The sequence below is a fragment of the Embiotoca jacksoni genome, unplaced genomic scaffold (genome assembly GCF_022577435.1).
Source record: "Embiotoca jacksoni isolate LCO1_2020_lvr unplaced genomic scaffold, fEmbJac1.0.p SCAF_28, whole genome shotgun sequence".
Classification (NCBI taxonomy): domain Eukaryota; kingdom Metazoa; phylum Chordata; class Actinopteri; family Embiotocidae; genus Embiotoca; species Embiotoca jacksoni.
Window position 1 is genome coordinate 2,611,210 of NW_027185379.1, and position 19,618 is coordinate 2,630,827.

At 38.6% G+C, this 19,618-nt stretch overlaps 1 protein-coding gene across 6 annotated transcripts in view; it reads right to left on the reverse strand.

Annotated features, from left to right (window-relative positions):
- tenm4 (teneurin transmembrane protein 4) overlaps window positions 1-19,618 on the reverse strand; it is a 138,780-nt gene that overhangs the window by 64,453 nt on the left and 54,709 nt on the right. For 3 of the 6 annotated variants that reach the window (XM_069161183.1, XM_069161182.1, XM_069161179.1), the window contains 3 exons: window positions 11,081-11,330; window positions 7,092-7,327; window positions 843-1,007 (listed from right to left, as the gene is read on the reverse strand). In XM_069161183.1, the coding sequence (XP_069017284.1) occupies window positions 843-1,007; window positions 7,092-7,327; window positions 11,081-11,330 (651 nt within the window). Of the gene's footprint in view, window positions 1-842; window positions 1,008-7,091; window positions 7,328-8,226; window positions 8,326-8,563; window positions 8,639-11,080; window positions 11,331-19,618 lie in introns of all 6 variants that reach the window. The other 3 variants (XM_069161180.1, XM_069161177.1, XM_069161178.1) reach the window with 2 other exon arrangements.

A 19,618-nucleotide genomic window follows, 5' to 3' on the forward strand; every position in this document is an offset into this window, starting at 1 on the left:
ACCACATTGAATTTCAACACGGCACACATTTGCATCACCTTGAGAAAACATTAGAGAGTCCTGCAATATTTCTGGTGACAGTGCTGCAAAATGAAACGTATTTAGAAAACTATGGCTATTGATTTCCTTTCAGCAACCGCTGCTGCGCAGGGTCTAAGCTCTGCTATGGTTATGCTTGCTGTTAGCTAAACACACTTTCTGCTGTCTGGTAAATGAAAAAGACAACTCCTGGATTCATCTATATGGTAATAACCCTCTCCACGACCTATTGTAGTCTGCTAGTGGCAAATCACATGGTTAAATCTGGGCCCATTTGTTCGAGAATGGAACAGAGCAAACTTTCCTTGAGTTGAGCATTTGGTACTGTGGGTGAGCACATGCTCTCTTTGGCTGCCAGGAAAGGCAGCCCAAGCTAGAAGATGAAAGGATCACATCCGTTCTGAAGGGGACAGAGTGGCTAATCCCCCTGCAGCCCCTGGATACTCAGTCCCTTAAGCTGTCCCATTTTCTCCCTCCAGGAACAAATAACACTTTCCTACTTACAACAACTTTCATAGGATTACAATGCAGATCTCTTTGCATTCCATGGAGAAAAGCGAACACAATGTGAAAACTGGAAGACAAAATTATAACAAAACTTGCATGAGCTTCGAAATGTCATCTATAAACTTTAAGATTTGACAAACTTTATTCCCTGTTCTTTTCTGATGTGGCATGTGGTAACAGGGAGTGACGCAAATCATCCAGAAAAAAGGCAGCTGCATTTAGAAGTTTAATATAGAAGAATAGAATGAAAAAATATGTTCGCTTAATAAAATTATCCTCATAAAAATTGCACTTACTGTCATCTTTTCCCTTGCGGCTAGGTACTTCCAAGCCTGTGTTGCCTAGTGGTGGCAAGCTCGGGTCTGTCGGAAAAGGTAGGCCACTTGTATTGTCCTCTGTAAGCTGGTACATCTGTCTTTGCATGGGTTGCAGGTGCCAGTTTAATCCAAAAAGGTGCATGGCTGAAATATCAAACATAAAACAATAATTTAAATGCAAATTATCTGGACAGAAAATTATAATCTATAAATTAAAACCAAATTAATGGCCAGTGATCAACTAATACATTGTTGTTGGTGGTGATAATTATGCAAAGGTGGCAGCTGTGAGATGGAGGAACAGTAAGCAGAATAAAGAACAATACACGGTTTAATGGTTAATGGCGTTTTCTCAAAAGTGCTGAGCAGTCAGATTACAAGATGAATGACCCCATGGGACAACATCTGTTTCATCACACCAACATCAGCATGGACCATCCTCAGTGCCTTGTCATCTTCCCAAACCTATTACCTTTACATTCCCCTGCAAAATTAGGGGACAAAGGAACAACAAAAAAAAAAAACATCAGCGGAGAGACACCAGGGGTGTTCAATGAGAACACAGCGGATGGAGCCCGCGGATATTTTACAAGGTCGACAAAAGAAATGTCCTTTGGAACAATGGCAGCACAGTGCAGGACAGAGGAGGAGGGGCTGACCATGACAGATCACCAATAAGTGAATGGACAAGACGAGCTTAGCCAGGCAAAAGCCAACTTGGAAGTCAAGAGTCAGCAGAAAAGGCCTAGAAATTCAATATAGCTATTTTATTGTTTTGTTGGTTCTCTTAAACTCCTCAAGCAAATAACCAAGCAATTCAATTATAAAGTGAAATTATCTGGCAGTGTTAGACTAAAGCTCAGAGTACGACCTCTACAGTACCATTTTGTGTTGTTGTTTTTTTTTTCCTTTATAAAATCATAAACTAGTTAGATTAGATTAGATACATTTTGACTTGATTAATCCCACAGTGGGGAAATTTGGTCGTCACAGCAGCAAAGAAAACCAAAAAGTGCACACAATATGAAATAAGATATAAGAAATAAGATAGATAAAATATATATATATATATATATATATTTTAGAATAAATACACACACAGACTATATACAAAAAAAAAAAAAAAATACAGTTTGGGATAAATGGAAAAAAGTGTCCGGTGCTATGAAATTAAATGAGATGAACAGTGCAACAATATTATAGGGTGGTATTGAAAAGTATGTCATACATACTGAATACTGAATACATTAAAACAAAAAAAGAAAAAAAATAGGTTTATACATAAATTCAGGGTTTAATCAGTTTATTTTCATTGGTTCAGTGGTATTAATGTTGTTTATTTGTATTTGATTAATTTAGGTAAACGGTCAATTTATGAGTGAACAAAAAAATAACAGTCAAGTAGACTTATATAATGTCTTTGTTGGGCAGGATTTTGTTAGTCATACCACCAACATAGAGAAGAAAGTAAGAACACAATGACCATCGATTTCAAATATAGTTGGGCCTTGAAGAACACACACAAACACTTGATAGCAGATCAGAAAACACCAGCATGGCACTCTGGGAAAGATCTTCTATGGACTTCAAAGTTTAAATAAAACAACTTTGATAAGTATGATGGTAATATAAATATTGTTCGTACTACTGGCATTTGCTATTTACAGCAATGCAACACGTTAATCATGGAATGTATCGTAAAGGGTTTTCTAAGCAGCCTTCATAAATACGCAGCCTTAAGCAGCAGCTTTTTCGAACGAGGACAGCAAACTATGGTATGGTATTGTGTATCATAAATTGGGTCATTCCCGTGGCAAACTTATAAAACACCACTAGTGCTCTGAGTAGTTGGCCAAAGAAAAAGTGTCTTTTCTTTTTTTAATCCAAGTCCATAATATGTACATAGAGTATTTACTATTTCAATAATGCACACTAGAGTACCAACTATTGACAGAAATATCTAGATATATTTGTGATAAAACATATGAACCAACCCTATGATTATCAGGGAAAACACCACAAACGTTCCCCAACATGATGAATGGTCAACTGCAATACCAGCATCTGTTCTGTACCTGCCCAGTGCTTGTGGAAGTGACTGTGTCAGTGGAAGGCAACCAAAGAAGAGACAGATGGCTTTGTTTGTCATTTTGTAAGCTCTAGAAATACATTCCTTTTGATTTGTAGCACTACATTGACAGGCAAAATGGAAAAAGAGTCTGTGCATGTTGCTGACAGATCGCAAAGTCACCAGGCGGGGGGGTCGGTCCAAGTGTCCTAGTAATCACGTCTTTGTGAGCCCCGTTCTTCATCCCATCCGTCCCTGAGGCCTCTAATGGAAAATGGTTGAAGAGCCTCCGACTCTCATCCTTAAAGATTTACTTCGGCGCCTTCGTGGTATCTATGATATGCAGAGCATGGGAGCTGAGCCAGAGAAGAGCCTCCTAATTTAGTTTTGCTTGCTTTTTGAAACTTTGCAAACACTGCAATGACACTAAGATGGCTGCTGCAATTGGCTGCAAAATGAAATCAGGTTGGAGGAATAACAAGGTACTTCTAATGAGATGGCCACTGGCAGTTAAAGCTGAGTCTGTGTTCCAGTGATGCCACGGACCTGTCAAGAGTACAGGACTTTATAGCATTGCCCATTCTGTCCTCAGCACATGTTGTGCCCTCCTTTCACTTATCTCTTGGCAGGAAGTTGGGTCACTCCATGCGGCAATTAGGGTACAGAGGTACTGCAGTAGAAGTCTTCTTAGCCAAACGGAGGAAGTCAGCGCTTATTGCTGTGGCAGATGACCCACAGCAATAAGCGCTTCTGTCCTCTTATCATAGCACTTCTCCACCTAGTGCACAGTTCAGGGGAACCTATGATGAGAAGAACCCAATTTCTCATCTGACTGGTCACAATTATAACATACTACAAGCACCTAACAAACTATTTTGAGGAATTTCCCCCAAAAAAGACATCATATAATACAGTCTGATATAATCCTTTGACTGATTTTTTTTTTTTTTTTTTTTTTTTTTAGCATTTGGCCAATCAATGTCTCTATATATGGCTTAAAATTAATTGGTGTTAAAGAAGTTTAAGTTTATTTATAGTAGGGACCATGTACAAAATACATTCATCTCAGTGAAAGAGGAAATGCTCTGCACCACATTTAGCTACTAGCTCATTTCCATCTGCAGTCCCTGGTAAGGTGAGATAAATGACTGGATTTACACCTTACTATGGTCTATGTGTTTTGCAATGCCATGTTGGGATTAGGGATCATTTTAATTACAAACAATTTACAATTTTTAGTTTGATGAAGCAAATAAGCGTGACAATCAGATTTCTTTTTAGCACCACATCATTTAGTCACTAACAGTATTTCTTCAAAACAAAATAATAATAATAATAATAATAATAATAACCTCACACAAAGTGACTGGCACAACCAAGGCCAAGTATAAAATACATTTAAAAAAATGACTGTATCACCATAATCTGGGTTGATGCATTTCCTAATTGGACCATTAAAAGACTTCTATAAATTAAATTGTTGAAGACATCACCCCTTCCATGCTGCATCTCTGTAAAAACAAAGCACTAAAACAGAAATAATAAAGCATGTAAAACTGCATTAAGTTTGTACTCAATATGCATATGTTGTATAATGTCTGTTTGTGTATATATATGTTGTGTATAATATCATACATTATGATAGCAATAAATATATGCAAACATAAAATAAAAAAGTATCATACTGATGCTATATGAAAATATATAAACAGTGTTATCATAGAGAACGTTTTTCTGGCGCCCAACCTCATTGTCCTTGGCCAGATACCCAGGGTGAGTGAAAGTGAACACAGGAGGATACCGATGACCTTAATATGAGGACCACATAATAAATGTGCTAATGAGAGAGAGAGACGACAAAGAAAACAGCGCCATCTTGAACTCCCAACCTTTTTGCACTTCAAATTGTCCCAATTTACACAACTGTGAAAAGTAAAACTGTGCTGCAAGTCAAAACATCTGTCATGAGTCATAATTGGGTTCATTAGACATCTCACCCACAGTTCCCAATTACAAGCCTCAATAATTAATTGCACTTGAAATTAAATGTATTTTCTCATCAGCTTTTAATTAAATATGGCCCTCGTTCTTGATTGGAAATTCCGATCTTATGTTGAGGTTTGGTCTCCAACATGTTTACTTGTGGTGCATCGGGAGCAGGTCTGCGTTTTCAGGGTGTAATTACACAGTCTAATTAAGCACTATCAAACTGATGGGGGTCTTTGGCTTTTGGCCAGGTCACAAGCACACGACACATACTGTATCTCTACTACAGCCAAACAACACTGCTGATTCCAAGAACAAGCCAAACCAATACTTGGTAACATCCACCGTCGCTAATTTTAAAATGGTTGGATACGTAGATAATCACTATGAGCAGCAACTAGTTGATTCTTTCATTTCTTTTAACCAGTACTGTACTGAATTACCAAATTAAACTATTCAAATGGCTCTTGTGAGGGAAAAAAAAAAAAAAAAAAAATCACTAGTTGGTTTGGCCTCAAGCAGAAGCAGAAGCAATATCTTCTTCAATTGTTACAGCCTAATGCATATCTATAACAAATGTCCCCAATGAAGAATTAATGTATCTCCCTGATGAAGGCCATGCAGAAGGATCTGGATTTTCTTTCATTGACTCCATGCAAATGAACAACAATTTTCTTCTCACTATCCCTCTATTTTATTTTATTTTTTCTTTCTGAGTGAACGAATTCAGCAGTGTAACCATTCATATGTTAAGCAGGTATTCACTGTCGATCAGCTGTATATTATATATATGAAAGTAAAATATATGAGATAGAAGCATGAATCAACTCCTTTCTTGAATTTGTAACAAAGGTCCAGAAAGAGATTCCCATTACTTCATGAGAAATGTGCTGTAAGCTTTTCATGTACATCTCCAAATCCTTGAAAATCAAGGCAACAAAGATATTTAACAATATTTAAATCTCAAACACAGCTGTTTGACATTACACTTTGAAAATCTTTACGTCCTCTCTCCCCTCATTGAACAGGAACAGGTTCCGAAACACGGTTACTCAGTTCTTTCAAATATTTACTGTGCTATCCTCAACATCAAGCTTAGCCAAGTTTATCAGTTATTAAGTCAACATGTGGTTTATTAATCTCAACAAGAGCCCAACGCCAATATCTCATTTTGACTGGACCTTTGACCTACCGACAATCTATTCTTCTATCCATCACGTTTCTTTGTGACCACACTGTTACCGTGGACAGTGCTGTTAAATATATAAACTCCCATGTAGCCCTATTTGTGATTCAAATTCTAGCCAGTTAAAAAAAAAAAATTAACACCAGGTTCTGGGAAGAATTTCTGTGTTGAAACAACAAAATAATCTGCAATGAATGAATTTTACATGACAACCAGAGCAACAGCTGGCTTGGAATATACAGAAGACTATCAAGAGAAGTGATAACCAGCATGGATGATGAGACCTGAAAAATTAACATAAAATCCCAGTAAGAAATCAAGAGTTGGGAACAGGGTTAAATAAGTCTGAGAAATATAGAGAAACAACCACACAACAATTACTATCTTTACTTTGAACTTCCCTGTTTAGTTCTATATTTTTGTGTCTTCATCAATTGCTTCTTATTATCGTTTACGTGAACACTTTTGTATACAGATCCCAGAGATAAATAGGATACTGTATGATCATATACAAATATCAATGTCGGCAGTCAAAATGAGCAGAACTGATTTAATAGCATAATTTAGCCGATAGTGCTTCCCCACCTGGGACCTGGAAATGCTGGTCAGGGAAACTTAAATCAAATAAGATGAATATTCTAGCTGTGCAGTCCTCTCTTGTGTGATGGCTGATGTCTTTTTAATTTATTTCCAATCTAGCCTATTCACAAGAGCAAGGCAGTGGATTGCCCATCTGCAGATTCACTCAACCCAATCCATGAATGATAATATTTCCTCGGACGATTCGTGGAGCGAGGAGTCAATCTACGATTCCCTATATAACTACGCTCATACAAGGCACGGAGGTCAGATTAAACACTATTAAAATGGATGATAAAAGAAACACAATAGAGAATAGACTCATCCTGTGTCTGCATTCAGGTGAGGGGTGGGGCCGGGGGCGGATCACTAGAGGTATGGCACCCATCGAGCGTCAGAGGTGACTTACCAATGAAGTAGGCTAATAGCAGCAGCAGTGTTACTGAGATGAGGATGGCACTGAGAGCAGCACATTTCCAGTTGCAGTGCTTGTAGGGTTTCTTCAGGCTGAAGGCAGGTCGAGAGAACGTATTTCGAGGCAGAGGGCGAGGGGGAGGCGAGTACACCGTGCTGGAGGTCAAAGGGTATCCTGGTGAAGTTGTGCAATACATTGGTGATGTTCCACCTGGTTTGAAGAGGAAGTGCCTGGGAAAAATGCATTTTCTTGTTAGTCTTAACAGAGGCAACAACCTTTCAGGGATGTTAATGATCTTAACATAGTGAGTTACTGTGTATCCAAGTGCAGTCCCTTCCACTGGTAAGTAATTCTATTTCCAAGCACATTCAATATTATTACCACAGACATGCTTGTGCTAGATTAGTGAGAATATGAAAGCATACTGGGTGAAACGCTTGAATCAATATGAAATCTAATTTCCAGGACTAGTGACCACAGCTGCTTCTTGTTTACATATATATGCCAGTGTGAGAGAGTCATTCCCCGTAACCATGTGTCAAGTCTGTCCAGAGGAGAGATACAGTAAATAAAGTTGAGCAGAATTATTCGCCCTTGAAAAACATGGCTGGCCATCTCAGAGAACATGTGTAGAGCTGCATGTCCAAGTGGCGTATGATAAGCCTATCAGAGAGTCAGTGGCAGCGGCACTGTTGTCAAGGCCATTCCACAGACAAGTTTACAAGAAGCTCCTGAGCGACAGTGACATGAATGTGATTGAATGTCATATTACAATGTATGATGTGGAAAGTCACCCGTATCTTATTTATAAATATCAGTAAATATCTATGACACATTCTTTTCTAGCAACAGGAGATAACGTGGACAATGTGTTTCATAAAGCGGTCATGTTTAACATTCATCAAAAGCATTACAACTCAGCAATGTGACTCGATGCAAATTGTTAGTTGTCGCAAACAGGGAAGGGACAAATACAGCAAGGATTGTAGCACTGCAGGACACACCCTGATGACTGACAGAGTTTCAAAACAGAGGATGTGTGATGGAAAAATAGCACAAGCATCAATTGTTTTTCATGGCAAACCAGATACTGACAGTCGTCTGTCCAGGTAGCAAACATGCAACATACCCGTCGTTGTACGAGGCATCATGGCGTGCTGATGCCAGAATGTCCATCTCAATGAGGTTGTCCTGTAAAGTCTCTAGGAATGTCTGCTTTGCTATGTTTCTACACACAGGTGGAAAGATGGATATGAAGCTAGTGTGAGATGTGCGTGCAAGAAACACAGAAAACGCCAATACAGTATGTGATCACCAAGCAACATCAACAACAACTGACGAATGGAGATCAAGATGGACGGCATGGGACAAAAAAGAAACCAAGGCCCTTATGGAACTACTTCTACAAAGGTGTGGTACAAATAACAACGAGCTCTCTTGTTCCCCTCGTTTGGACACTGTCATACCTTGTTTTGTACGAGCCCTGCCCTTCTCTGCAAGCGTCTGCCTCTTCTCTGATAAACATTAGAGTATTCTGGCTCCTTTAAGGTTGTGATTGGAAGAAAACAATGCATCACTTACAAATACGTAAGAACCTAAAACTTTTTTCAGACAAAACACTATCTTAGTTTCATTTTTAAGTACAACTCACTGAAGTTTCATAGCTTCTTGGTAGTACCCTTCATTACAACGGAAAAACACATTTTCAGTTCATTATATAGTTTCTAGGGGCTCATTTCTCCTTTCTCCCATAATACACTCCCCCCCCTATGAGAGCTCCATTCCATAAGGAAACACTGCAGCAAATGCAATGGAGAAATGAACTGTCCACATGCAATGGGCAGGCTGAACACGTTCAGTGGTACAAGAGAAAAGCCTTGTTTTTTATCCCTGCCCCTTCGAGGCCAGCAGTGAAGTCTGTTCATGGCCTCACAAGCTTGTGTTCTTGGGAAGAATGCAACTTTTAATGAAGCGAGAGAGGGATGCTTGGCAGAAACTCTAAAGAATATTGTGAAGCTTTCTATGGCCGACCAACTGCTGGCATCTCTCCAGTGGCAGACCAGGGTAAAATTTACCAGTGCAGAATTTATCAGGGCCATTCAATTTCACAAAAGTGACGAGCATGTGCGCCACTGTAAAACTATTAACGAAGTAAAAGTGAAATGTATTTTGTAGGATTCATGTGGATATCACGAATGGTCACAAGTTTCATGATTGAATTTTTGGTAGTTGGTCTTTCTTCAAGGCAATAAGTTGTAAAGACTGCGTATGTGGTTTCAGGGGCACTCTTGTCTCCCCTCACCATCTGTTTTCTGCACCACAGGGAATACCTGTGCAGGATTAACTGGAGCTGGATGATGTGAAATCATTCATTATACAACTAACTGTCCTTCTACTAGCTGAAATTGATTTTCATTTTCCTGTTGACTGAACCGTCTCACAATAACTGAACGAGGAGACAATAAGTCTGTTCATGACTGGTTGTTTTGGCCAAGCCAAATTAGCGTTTAGCCTTTTTCCTGTCAACAACTGTTTCATTTATAGCAACGCATCTCATCCTATAGATCAGTGTTTTGTCAAAATGGGTAGGTGCCACGGGATTTATCATATAATCTGTCATTTATTGTGTGCTTCAACACGTTAAAAGCAATTTCTTAAATACTGTGATATAGAGCTATGCTTCAGCTACTTACATGATAACTCATGGTTGCTGTAAGTAACACAACATGCAGCTCAGCATTCACAAAATAGTGACCTTCACAGCAAGTGATGGAAAGATTTGACAAAGTAAACACAGGTAAGAAATGCTGATACATCTCAGGCCTCATCGCAGTCTGAGGCAGCTGACCAACCAAAACATAATAGGCCTAGACTGTACATGGATAACAGCTAAACAAGATGGATGGATCACTGTCTGATAGGGCGTTCATCGCGGCTCTGCGTGTTCCCAACATCACATAGAGCAAGAAACCACCTGTCAGCGACCAACACTGAGGATTGTGCTCTCTCTCCCTACAGAGTGTCTACAACAGCAACTTTACACATACTTTCTTGGTCTGTCTGTGTTTTATCATAAATATGGTTTTAGTTTTGAAAATGAAAGAAACAGAAATAAAAAAAAAATAGTGTATTTCCATTCATTCATGGTTCATTTTCATGTAATGCATGTTATATTGAGCTGACAAAAAAAAAAAAAAAAAAATCCAAAAAAGGTTTGGGAACCAGTGTTATGGATAATATATATGTTTATATTGAATTGTTTTGAACATGTCCTAATATAATAATTAATTCAGCAATACAGATCATTTTACCCATGAAAACTCCCTTCAAAATCAAGGCTCCACAATATTTCTTTCCCTTTAATTTACTCACCAGGAAACCAGTAAGAAGTTTTGATTGGGGAGTTTTTCTACTTGTGGCAGAGTCATGTTATCAACAGGAAAGTTTAGATAATTCTGCCTTGTTGTTTGTTCTTGATTTCATACCACCTTGCAGGGAGACCAGCCAAAGAAATACCAACAAATATTCCCTCTGTTACAATAACACTTGACAGATCTACTTCACACAAGGGCCTCCTATTGGGAAATGTGTTAGGGAAGTGCATGCTGATTAATATGAAATAAATAAAACTCTGGGCTGAAGTGGGGGAGCTATGAAGCTTGCTCACAGGAGCACGAATGTAATTTGGCATTATCCAACATGATTATAATTACTCTACTGTTTAAACTCAATAGCTTCCACTGCTAGGATTGCTAATATTAGACGAACACTCAAAAGCAGCACTTTTCTCTTGTTTTCCACAAAATCATGCTCATCACAAACAGTAGGCCTTTGCCCCTAGCAGGATATTTTCCATTTTATTGCTTTGCTGTCTGTGGTAATTTAATAGGGAGCAGACAGCATGAAAAGCTGGGTTCAATGGGACCAGCTCAAGCTCAGTCTTACAGATGACAACATTGTCAGGGAGACAAGTTTCACAGTACCTTGTTTCCAGCGGGATGTTGCTGTTGAGTAGCCAGTTGTCCTGTGCGCTGCCAGAGTCTTGACCACTGGCAGGGCCTTCAGGAGGAACAGAGCTGTCTGTGGGCGCTGGACTGGGATTGCTCCGTGGTGTGTAGTTACCCCTGTTCAAGGAGTTAATGGAGGCTGCATGGTGCTGATGATTGGGCGAGTGAGAGTGGGAGAGTGGTAGAGGAGGCGTCCGCAGCCGAGAGTGATTTTGAAAGACTCCGTCTAAGAGAAAATAAGAGGGAAAAAATAAAATATGTAAATTATATTTTTAAAAGAATAATAATTCTACTTATTTACTGTTTTGTTTTTTTGAGGCACTTATAAATCTCCGATACCTTTGAAGGCACCATCAAAAACATTAAGAATCAATGTTTGTTTGCCAACATAGTTAAATCACAGCAGATCCATTGTAGATGCACATTCCAAACGGTTTGTGAAAGTGTGCGTATTTGTGTTTGTGTGTGTATACCAGATGGTTAAGAAAAATCCACAGCCTATTTAGTGCCCAATGGTGTTATTTCAACTCATTGAGCCTCTGATTGATGAATAATTAGCCATAGTTTCACCAGCAGCGAATAAATTAACACCTAAGCTAATGATTCTTGTTACAGACAAGTTACAAAGTCCTTACATGAACCACTTTTAACTGATCTCTATCAGAGCGTGCTCTCTGCCTCCTACAGGGACCTGTGACAGTTTGCTCAGATCAGACACCGACTCCTGGGTAAACAGATGAGCTGGCCTCTTCCTGAACTGATCAATTCTTTAGGCTTTTCTGGACATTCATTTAGAGAGGAGACGTCATTTGAGCATGTGTAATCTTTTATGAGATTCGGTCAAAAGCTGGTACATGGCTGGAAATGCTTTTAATTTGAAATTAGATGTTTTGATTTGAAACAGGGTCACAGTATTTGGCCAGCCGGTGGTGACAGTGGTAATTCAGCTTTTATAGGGCTGATCCTGCTGTTGGTGTCCAGCCAACAATTGCTTGATTTACTCTCAACTTCATTTCCATAAATACCACAGTTCAATAGCAGCATATTTAAGATCTGAAACAGAATCAATTACAATCTGCAATTGTCAGCAGCATGACATCAGATTTGCATTGGTCAACCTGATTAGAGGTGATTATAGTGGTCATCTACCATTCCACAACCCTTAGCAGCCAAATTTGTTCTTTCTTCCATTTTTCCTGGTCTTTTACCAACTCTGTCACTTTACATCAGAGGACTTTAAACTACTAGATATGAAGTGCAGAAGAAGAGATTATACCCTGTTGTCCTATATTTACTATTTGATACGCAATGCACTTCACGAGTTAGAGGACCAATGTCTTGGTGCACTCTGTATCCATTTATTTCCACATATGCTCAGCCATTCATCAATCAATGAAATCCTGGCTTCACACAGAATGGCTTTTCTTTATAGCAGTAAGCCTCCTTTATTTCACAGATATCCACAACACTAAATTGCCAATTTACAGCACAGAGAGCAGAATACAGACACACACAAGGCTTATTTTGTATAATCAGCTCCTTCATTAAAACGACACCAACTCATGCCAGTCAAGAAGCTTAGAGCCAATTCAGAGTTTTTGGGGGTCCGGAACATGTCGTTCCCATATCAACATGTGTCAACCAAGGCAAACTGAAACCTGTGAAGTGCAGCACTGGCTGTACTGAGAACAGTAGCTTTGAGCTTCTGTGCTTAATGGTACTGTGGAAAGTGGGGAGAGTGCCCTTTTTGTTCACAGGTAGGGCATTCATTAAAGATAAAGTAAGGAATATTAAGACAGAAATGCTGCATTTAAATCTTAGCCATGTCTTTTTTTAGACGACTTTCAACAAGCATGTGCTTTACAGGAAGGGTGGCGATTTTACAGACGCTCAGTATTATGTTTCAACCCAGTGTTTCTATTTATATTCTGTACAAGACAATATATTGACTATTAAAAGGGCTCTAATTTTCACTATCAGACTCAATTTTGAATTTGGCATAATGCCACACAATACACATGAATATGTTCTAGGTGGAAACAATCATAGAAATATATATTTTGTTTCCATTTTGGACAGATGGTTCAGTGCTAAGTTCCACACTTTTGCACACTGCTGCCCTTATAATTAGGTGAGAGAGAGGCACAACAGTAGACTGGTGTGAAGTAAAACCACCAAACCACAGTTGTTGATGACCTCCCTCCTGCTCAGTAATGTACCTGATCCCTAAAGCCATTAATAAGGTTATGCTAATTTGATACAAGGACAGCACAGATACACAGAGAAATATATCACAAGGACAAATGTGTCATTGTATTGAAATTCATTTACTGCTCAGTGCGCAAGTACGTTCTGCAGTTTGACGATGAAGCAAGTAATTAATTTTTTTGCCCCCCTTTTTTATTTTTTTTATTTACCGGGGACCATGCCTGCAATATTTTTTGAAAGCCACGCCGAAACCCATAACCTCAAAAATCCACAAATATTAATCTATATACATCTTCATATTAGAAAATAAAAACAAAAGTAAAGTTTACTGCAAGAATGGGCTATAGGAGCTCCTGCTATTTTGTTCATCCCTGCGGACAAAAAAAAAGCACTAAAAGCATGAAAAAAAAAAACAAGACCATACAACAACTTTTGCAAATGTATCATGGAAATACTTTTTTTTTGTAACTTTAGAATATCTAGCCAAATTCTGTGCTACTTAAATATTCAGACAAACCATTACATTTAAAATCAGAAAAAAACAATCTCAGAATTTATATTAATTCTGAATTAAACTTGTTATTAAACTGAATTGATTGAAAATGTCATATTGCATATTGAAAAAATATAAAAAATAAGTATTGGTGGGGAGCTCAACTATGTGGTTATTGTTACATATAAAATAAGTGCAATGCTCATAAAATCCACAAATTCAATCAAGTTTCCAAATACAATTGGAATGAGTCATGTTTTAAACGTGAATAAAACAAATTTTTTTAAAAAATCCTACATTATGCACGCTTGCCCCTGTCCAAGAAATAAACCTTCAACAACCAGGTAAGTAGTCACTGTTATTTTTGTGTATATAAACAGAAAAGACGTGAAACAAGGCTGTTTATGAGACAAAGCACAGCGCAAAGCTACCATGACATATGCGGTGATTCAGGAACAATTATTCACCACCATCCAAAGGATAGGGAAAAAAATTAATGGTTTTCTATTGACCTGCTTTGCACAACAACATTGTCAAGAAAAGGAGATTCATTTGTTATCAGAGAGACAGAGAAGGGGGACTTTGCTACAATAGCCAAACTTTCACGTGACATTCAAAATGGAAGCCTAAAGATATCCATTCAGTCTGGGAATGTGGGGTTTTCATTTTTCTTTCTAACTGATGTATGCACTGGTTAAGGACTCCAGATGCTTTTCTAGACAAGTAATTAAGGCAAGTCCAATTCATTAGCCTGGACCTCATCCCCACCCTGAGAAATAACAGGAATGTCTGTCTAATGGTTAGATGTTATAAATGCTGGGAGACGGCTGTCCAATTTGTGAAAAAAAACAAAACATAAAAAAACCTCTCAATTGAGACTGTATTATACATCATATTCAACCTTCAGGAGATTCCATGAAAAAAAGTGAGATAGTTCAAACATCTTACAATATTTCCGATGGAAAGAAACTGGCAATAATTGACAATTGGAGTCCAGGATTTCAAAAAGTATTTCTTAAGCATGTAAGATTTCTGAGCATGTTTATTTACTCATAAACCCCAGAAATTACCTAATTGAAAACAATCTGCCAAATGTACCAAATGCTTGTGGATTAGTGTGCATGTTTTAGTGTTGATTCAGATTCAGATGTAGAATCTAAATTTCACAACTTTTGTACTATTAAAATTTTTAATTTAGAAGACTGTCAAGCCTTGGTAAATGCACAGTATGTAGGAGTGCTCTTTATTTTTAATGGTTCATGCTGAATTTGAGAAGCATTTATCATATATAGGCTGTACGGTTTGTTAGGGAAATTGTATCGGGTTTGTTTATTTATTTAAAAAAAAATTCAGTGGCATTTGTTTGCATGTGGTTGCTGGGCTCTTGATTTAATTTGCAGCTGTGTGCAGAGTCCAGCGAGAGATTGTATTTCTGAACAAGGACAGTGGATGGAAGCCACAGCACTGATGGTCACACCTGATGAAATAAAGTGATATGACATGCTCCGGACACCCGATCCACGCAACGAAGTGTGAGCTATTCGATACAGAATTAATCAAAAGCTATCCAGCGCCCAGATTAATCATTAAATCTTGCTTACTGCTACATCCCCTGTGGCTAATCACAGGAGCAGAATTTCCAGTTGAGTACCATTTGTCTATAAAAATACAAATAGAATTTGTCATAAGGGCAGTGAAGCTGCACTCTCTCCTGACTCTCTATAGCTGGTTCTCTCTGCTGCTCCTGCGTTTTCTTTCACCATTAGGAAAGTCTGAAAGGCAGAGGATACGGAGGAATTCTAGCTGGAATTGTATGATGGGTATAACGCTCAGCTCTCCACTGCTTCTCTCTGTAGGAAATATGGGGAAAACATCTCATTACTAAAGGAGACAAAATATGCCATTTTATAAGAATACTGTAAAACATCTGCCCTCCAGCTTTCACCGTGAACGTCAAATGAGGTCAAAAACTAGAAAATGACTGATTTCATTTTATATTTATACAAGTAAATAAGTAGTACAAGCCCTATCAAAAGTAAACATATAAACATACAATGAAATTATAAAAAAAAAAAACTAAAAATCTGTTTATAAAGTCTACCACAGTTTGCAGCCTCATCTATGAGGATCAGTCCACGCATATGTTTCTCTTTCCGTTTCTGGAATCAAATGGATTTTCTGTCACTCTTTGAGCTGCCTTAGCAAGAACAAGACAAGTGGTAATGCACGCTCTGTTCTGTATGTCGCTCTGCTGCATATCCATCAAGAGGTGGAGGATTTTGTTCGAGGGCACAGATGGTCTGCAATTATCACAGAATGAAAGTAATGCATCAGAATTTATGTCAATGGAAAGAAGATGGAGGTATGTAAAATGCATTATCCGTGGTGTCTGCATTGACAAACAGCAAGTTGAATTGAACTGGATAAATTATCTTTGGACTCCAGTTCATTGACCACTCAACATTGACATTAGGAAAAAAAAACAATTCCTTTTGATATGTCATTCCAAAACTGGAATTTTGCATATTCAGAAAAACAGGGACATGGCATGAGTGCCATGTGCTACTCATTAAATTATTATTCAGCCTCAGATAGTTTTATTCCTCACGGTGTTTGTGGCAAATTTACTTTCTGGTGTGACCTCTTTTAACCACAATTCCCCCTTCTTGCAGACGCGGGGGAATGATTAAGCAGTTCAAATGAAGACTTATTTGAATTCACACAGAGACACGTCCCCGAGGCTTCTGCCCGGCTCAGCATTCCTGCTTGGTCAGCTGTGATGTGCTGGTGTGCCCGCCCTTTCACCAGGGAGCTCGGCACCACTGAAAGCTAACACCGTACGACCCCATGCTGTTTTGCATTAAGAGATGCTAATGCTGGGAGGTTGCAGTGTCTCAGATCTTGTGGCTCAGCGTGGCAGCGGGCTCTCACTGGCAGTCTCCCCAGGAAGAAGTCCCTCAGAGAAAGCCGAGGGCCACAGGGAAACACATGCTTCACAAAAGGACTGTAGGCTTCAGCGAGCAGCCTCATCAGCCTTAAAGAAACCATTGCTCAGTGCCCCCCCACAACCACAACCACAACCACAACCACACACACACACACACACACAAATAAACACAGCCACCTTGAAGGCTACTAATGTGAATAACGACACGCTGCTGAGAGCGTTTACTTAAAAAAAAAAACCAGCAGAACATTTTAAGTCCTGCATGTGGGCTCAAAGATGACCTTCAGGAAATGTAATCTGAAGTGATAAAAAAAACCACCTGTTTTCTCCTGCAACAGATACACTGTGAGCCAATTATTTTAGAGACACTTTTTTTTTTCCTCTGGTTGTTCACTGACAATATAAAAGTAAATTCTTCCTGCACCGTGTAAACTCCAATTTGGAATATTTTTTTCAATAACTGACCTCCATATCAAAAAAGATCTGACTTGATATTCCAGTCATTTTTTCCAAGGTGGCTTTTAAATTACCTTTTTTGCTCATGTAATTTCCAATGAAAACCTGAGATGCATTGTTAATTTATATTTACATTTGGCAACATGACTCCTTTTTTTTATCATTCAGAATTCCAGCTTCTACATAAAACAGAAAACATACAAATTCCTTACATTTGATTAAACAAATTTATCTCGACATTTATGATCTCTAGTTTAATCATTTTACCTATTCTGTATGCCAAATCTACAACCCACTCACAACGATTACATTAACGTAGCTCAAGGTAACACTGTCACTAAACAGTCAGCATGTGTTAATCAAGTCACTCAATTCTGGTGAATCAGCCTGGGTTGATAAAGTTATTTAGGTATATATATATATATTATAAACAAGTAAAGACAGAAAATTATGTTGCTCACTGTGAAGTAATTTTTAACCAAAACTAAAAATTATTCAGATCTGAATGAACCAAATCAACAAAAGAAACAGAAGAATATATTTTAACTGAACAAGGAGTGGAGGCTCTTTACCGTTGTTATTTCAAATTGTTGCTGGCTACTTACAGTCATTGTTTTGTTTTGTTTTTAATTTACAATGAAAATTTGTCTAACCAAATCATATGCATATTTTGCATAACTTGCTAACATCAGCTGGGTGGCAGGTCCCCAGAATGGGAAAACGGGCGTCAGTACCAAGAGTACGTGTTTCATGCTATGGCGATATGAATGTGAGAAAAGGCCTCGCACTCATTAGTAACAGCCACACAGAAACTTGCTGGACTTGGCAACTTCCAAAAAGCCTGAGGATTACCACGGCAGCTGCTGGAGGTGGGATATTCCTCCTCAGTCCTCTCCTACCCCTCACTGACAGCCTGAGGCCAACCTAAACGATGTACCTATGCAAATCAGTGTCATTGTTATGAGACAAATCTGCTGCAGTAAAGGCCATTCCCCCACCCATGTCCCTTTAAGCACAGTCATGTCACTGTTGGGTGACCAGCGTGTTGCTGCTGAGCAATTAGAGGGGAGATTTTCAATGGGATTAATAACTCATTCTGAGCAGGCAGCTCAGAATGGAGTTTGATGTAATTCAACCCTTTGGGTAGTTAACTGGTAAGCTTGATCAATTATTTGGACTTGCTGCACCAGTGGCAGAAATAAGTACTACTGCAATAGTTGAAAGGAGTTCACATTTAAATACCACCTCATTCAGCATATAAATGTTGACTTGTGGGAGATACGCATCATGAATTTCTAAGTTTGAATGACAGCATTTTATATTTACATGGAGATGGATCACAAAACAAGACTATATGACTGGCTACACTTCTAAATGTGATATTATGTGGCCATAATGATGAAGTTACCAAGAGGAAATACTTCTACCATGCATTTTCATACACCATGCAGTGAGTGTTTATGGTGTTATAAATAGAGTACACTGAATTATCGGCATGAACGCCTTGCAAGTTAATAATTAATACACAAGAGTCTAGGAATCTTTAGCAATCAGTCAACAAACAAATAATACATCAACAGCACAATTTCACGCCATCGACCATCCAAACTATATTGTTTGCCACGCACAGCTCATGCCAAATGAAATCTTCACAGTACTTAAAAGAATAAGTTAACTGACGATAATTTGTGACACCTTTTGACTGCTACTAAATATACCGTGCATGTTTTCGAGTGTATGTCAACATCAACACCATGTTAGCAGGTTAAGCACAAATGTCATTCTGTCAGCGTGAATGAGTATTAACATCTACAGTGGGAGACACTGCGTTACATGGGAAATAAATAGCTGACATTTATAAATGGGAAAACACACATGGAGTCTTCAAACCTAATCTAACTCAAGAATAAGGTTTTGAGTTGTTTTTAAGCTGCATAACAACTGTGTTTTTCAACTTTTTCAACTGTGTTTTTTTAATATGACTTCAGAGGGCTCAGTCCTACATTGCAACTGGTGTAAAGTAACTCTGTGTTTCTTGCTTATTTCTTATCTGAGGTGCGGAGGTTGCATGCAGACTGTTGTTTCTGAAAACTCTGTAGAGAGATTGTTGACGATTACTCCCACCATCACACATTGCAACTGAAGAGAAATATCTGTGACAAATACCTCCTGCTGAACCAAAATTGTCCATCTCTTTGAGTGAGGCCCTGAACCCTGCAGACCTTGTTTCAGAGAATGTGCTTTTCCTGAGGCTACATATCGACTCAAAGTTTCTACTCTCTCTCATGGTGCGGAGAAAAAAGGGACATGTTCTTGCCTATAGCTATCTGCATGACCTATAACACAAAATATCCAGGAGCAGGGGAAGGCTAACCTCCAGAAAGCAACAGTAGTTTGAAAACCAACTCAC